General features: G+C 39.6%; 1 protein-coding gene across 1 annotated transcript; it reads left to right on the plus strand.

Annotated features, from left to right (window-relative positions):
• Window positions 1-357: 357 nt before the first annotated feature.
• LOC108217187 (F-box protein CPR1-like) lies at window positions 358-2139 on the plus strand. The gene is made up of 3 exons (XM_017390030.2): window positions 358-1200; window positions 1288-1485; window positions 1900-2139. The coding sequence occupies exons 1-3, from the start codon at window positions 358-360 to the stop codon at window positions 2137-2139; spliced, it is 1281 nt and encodes a 426-aa protein (XP_017245519.2).
• The last annotated feature ends 297 nt before the right edge of the window (window positions 2140-2436 follow it).

Consider the following 2436-nt stretch of genomic DNA (forward strand, 5'->3'; position numbering starts at 1 on the left):
GTGAAACCAATCAAACAAATATTTATCCATTTTCATTTCAAATTTTAAAATAAATTATATAAAAAATATGCACAACACCATCGAAATACAATATCTTAGTGATTTAATTTAACCAACTAATTTTAGCCAACCGTTGGAAAGGCTCAAATACAATCAAAATTTAATACATAGTTCCAAATCAACTAACAACTTACTTCACCTAAATTCTAATGAAATTTAAAATATATTGATGATTACTCCTTGGATTTTCTAATCTATAGAGACACATCCATACAATCTAATTAAATGCACCTGCCTATAAAATCTTGCATTGCTTGGGCAAAACATAACCACAATACCATTTCAAAGGTGACAGCAATGGAGTGCTTACCAACTGAAATCAACACTAAAATTCTTATAGGCTTGCCAGTCAAAACACTAGGGCAACTGAAATGTGTATCAAAATCTTTCAACATGCTTCTCAAATCTCACCATTTCATCAAACGCCATAGCCATCAAATCTTGGATGAGAACAGTCTGAAATTAGTACTTGTAGCTGCCAGTTCGAGTGTGCACACTCTGACCATCACGGATCAGAACCTTGTATCTCGTGTCGCTGCTGTTCCATTGCCCCCGGATGATGTCAGCAAGTTCCGCCATCCCACCAGTCTGGTTGGCACGTGCATGGGGCTAGCATGCCTCCGCTGCCCCCCAAACACATACTCTCTTCTGAACCCGACTACTAAAGAGTTTCGGGTTTTGCCTAGTCCTGGTAGATTCTGGACAACGAGCTGGCCTCCGAGTAAGGTGTCAGGGTTCGGTTACATTCCATCACTGGATGATTTCAGGGTGGTTTGTGTTGCCCTTTATAAAGATCGGCCTTATGTACCAGTGATCAAGGTTTTTTCTGGTAAGTCTGACTCATGGAAGACGAAGCCGATCACGGTCAGGGAACCTCTTTTTGGTTTTTTTTCTGATTATGCGGTTTATTTCAATGGTTCTGCTTACTGGCTAGGCTGGTCTGCAGACAATATTGATGCGAAGTATCAACGAGTTTGCCTTACAGCGTTTGATTTTGTTAAAGAGGAATTTAGTACAGTTTCTTTACATGATCAGAATATACATGCGGACAAAATTAAGGCTTTTGTGCTGTTGGAAGGGTGCCTTACTGTTGTGGTTGACGAAGATGATTTCACTGTGGGAATGTGGATGATGAAGGAGGTTGGTGTTCAAGAGTCTTGGACCAAGACTTTTTCCTTCAGAAGATATTTTCTTAAACCCTATGTGCCGGTTTTCCCAATTTTCCAGGCAGGAGATGCCGTTTTGTTTAATGTAAATCTTGAGCTTCGATGGTATGATCCGGTGAAGGATATAGCCTCCAAGCTTGGTGATTTACGAAGGATTAGGAGTAGGGAAGGTCGAATCCACATTGCAAAGTATGAGGAGAGTCTGATTTCGCCTCATGACATTCGGCAGGGCAGAATTGCAAGCATAATAGCGGACGAGGTAATTTACTCATACAATTACATCGGTTATTGGTGATGTGATAAAAAGTACTCCCTCCGTCCCTCCCATTTCTTATCGTTTGGGTTGGGCACGGAGGTTAAGAAATATGTATAAAATAGTGAAAAAGAGAAAGAAAAGTGGGTGAAGTGGTGGGACTCATTGATTTTTAATGTATAAAAAGAAGATAGTAGAGTAAAAGTAGTGTGAAAAGTAAAAAAAAGTGAGGAAGTGGTGGGACCCATTGACTATTTTGGGTAAGTTTTGAAATGTAAAGAAATGGATGGGACATCCCAAAAAGGAAAGTGTAAAGAAATGGAAGGGACGGAGGGAGTATTTAATAAGAATAATAATGATCTCTTTTGGTTATTTGTGATAATAAAAGTTTGTAATTAAATCCTCTTTCTGTTTTTGCAGGAAATTACTGGTCTGAAAATAGAGCTTAATAAGATGATCTTGAAGCTTCAGGAGGCTGAAGCTCACGAGAAGGACCTTCTTGAGAAGCTTAGAATTGCTGAGGAGGCTCATGCTGAGGAATATATTGTTATGAAGAAGCGGATAAAGGAGCTGGAGGATGAGGTCAGTAGGCTGCGACTTGGCAATCAAGAGGCCCGGGGGTCTGGGAACAAAGACGCTGCTGCAGAGGAAGTTGCTTGAAGCGAGGGATGCCTCGCGGATTATGTAATTGAATAGTTTAATCTTGCTATTTCTGTGTCTATAAACTTTGTTTGCCATCTGGTTTGGCTATCGTTTGTTTTCTGGAGACTTTTTTATATTGATGCAGTTGCTTTGTTGAATTTGGCTGACATGGGATCTTTGATGAATTGTTGTCACTCCTGTCATACCTTTTGTAGAAAAGTTTGCAGGAATCTGAATATGACATGTTTGCATAGACATCTATAATTACAGGCTTTGAATGTTTAGATCTCAAGTGGTGGCCGAAAATTTTGCTAT

The sequence above is a fragment of the Daucus carota genome, chromosome 4 (genome assembly GCF_001625215.2).
Source record: "Daucus carota subsp. sativus chromosome 4, DH1 v3.0, whole genome shotgun sequence".
Lineage (NCBI taxonomy): Eukaryota > Viridiplantae > Streptophyta > Magnoliopsida > Apiales > Apiaceae > Daucus > Daucus carota.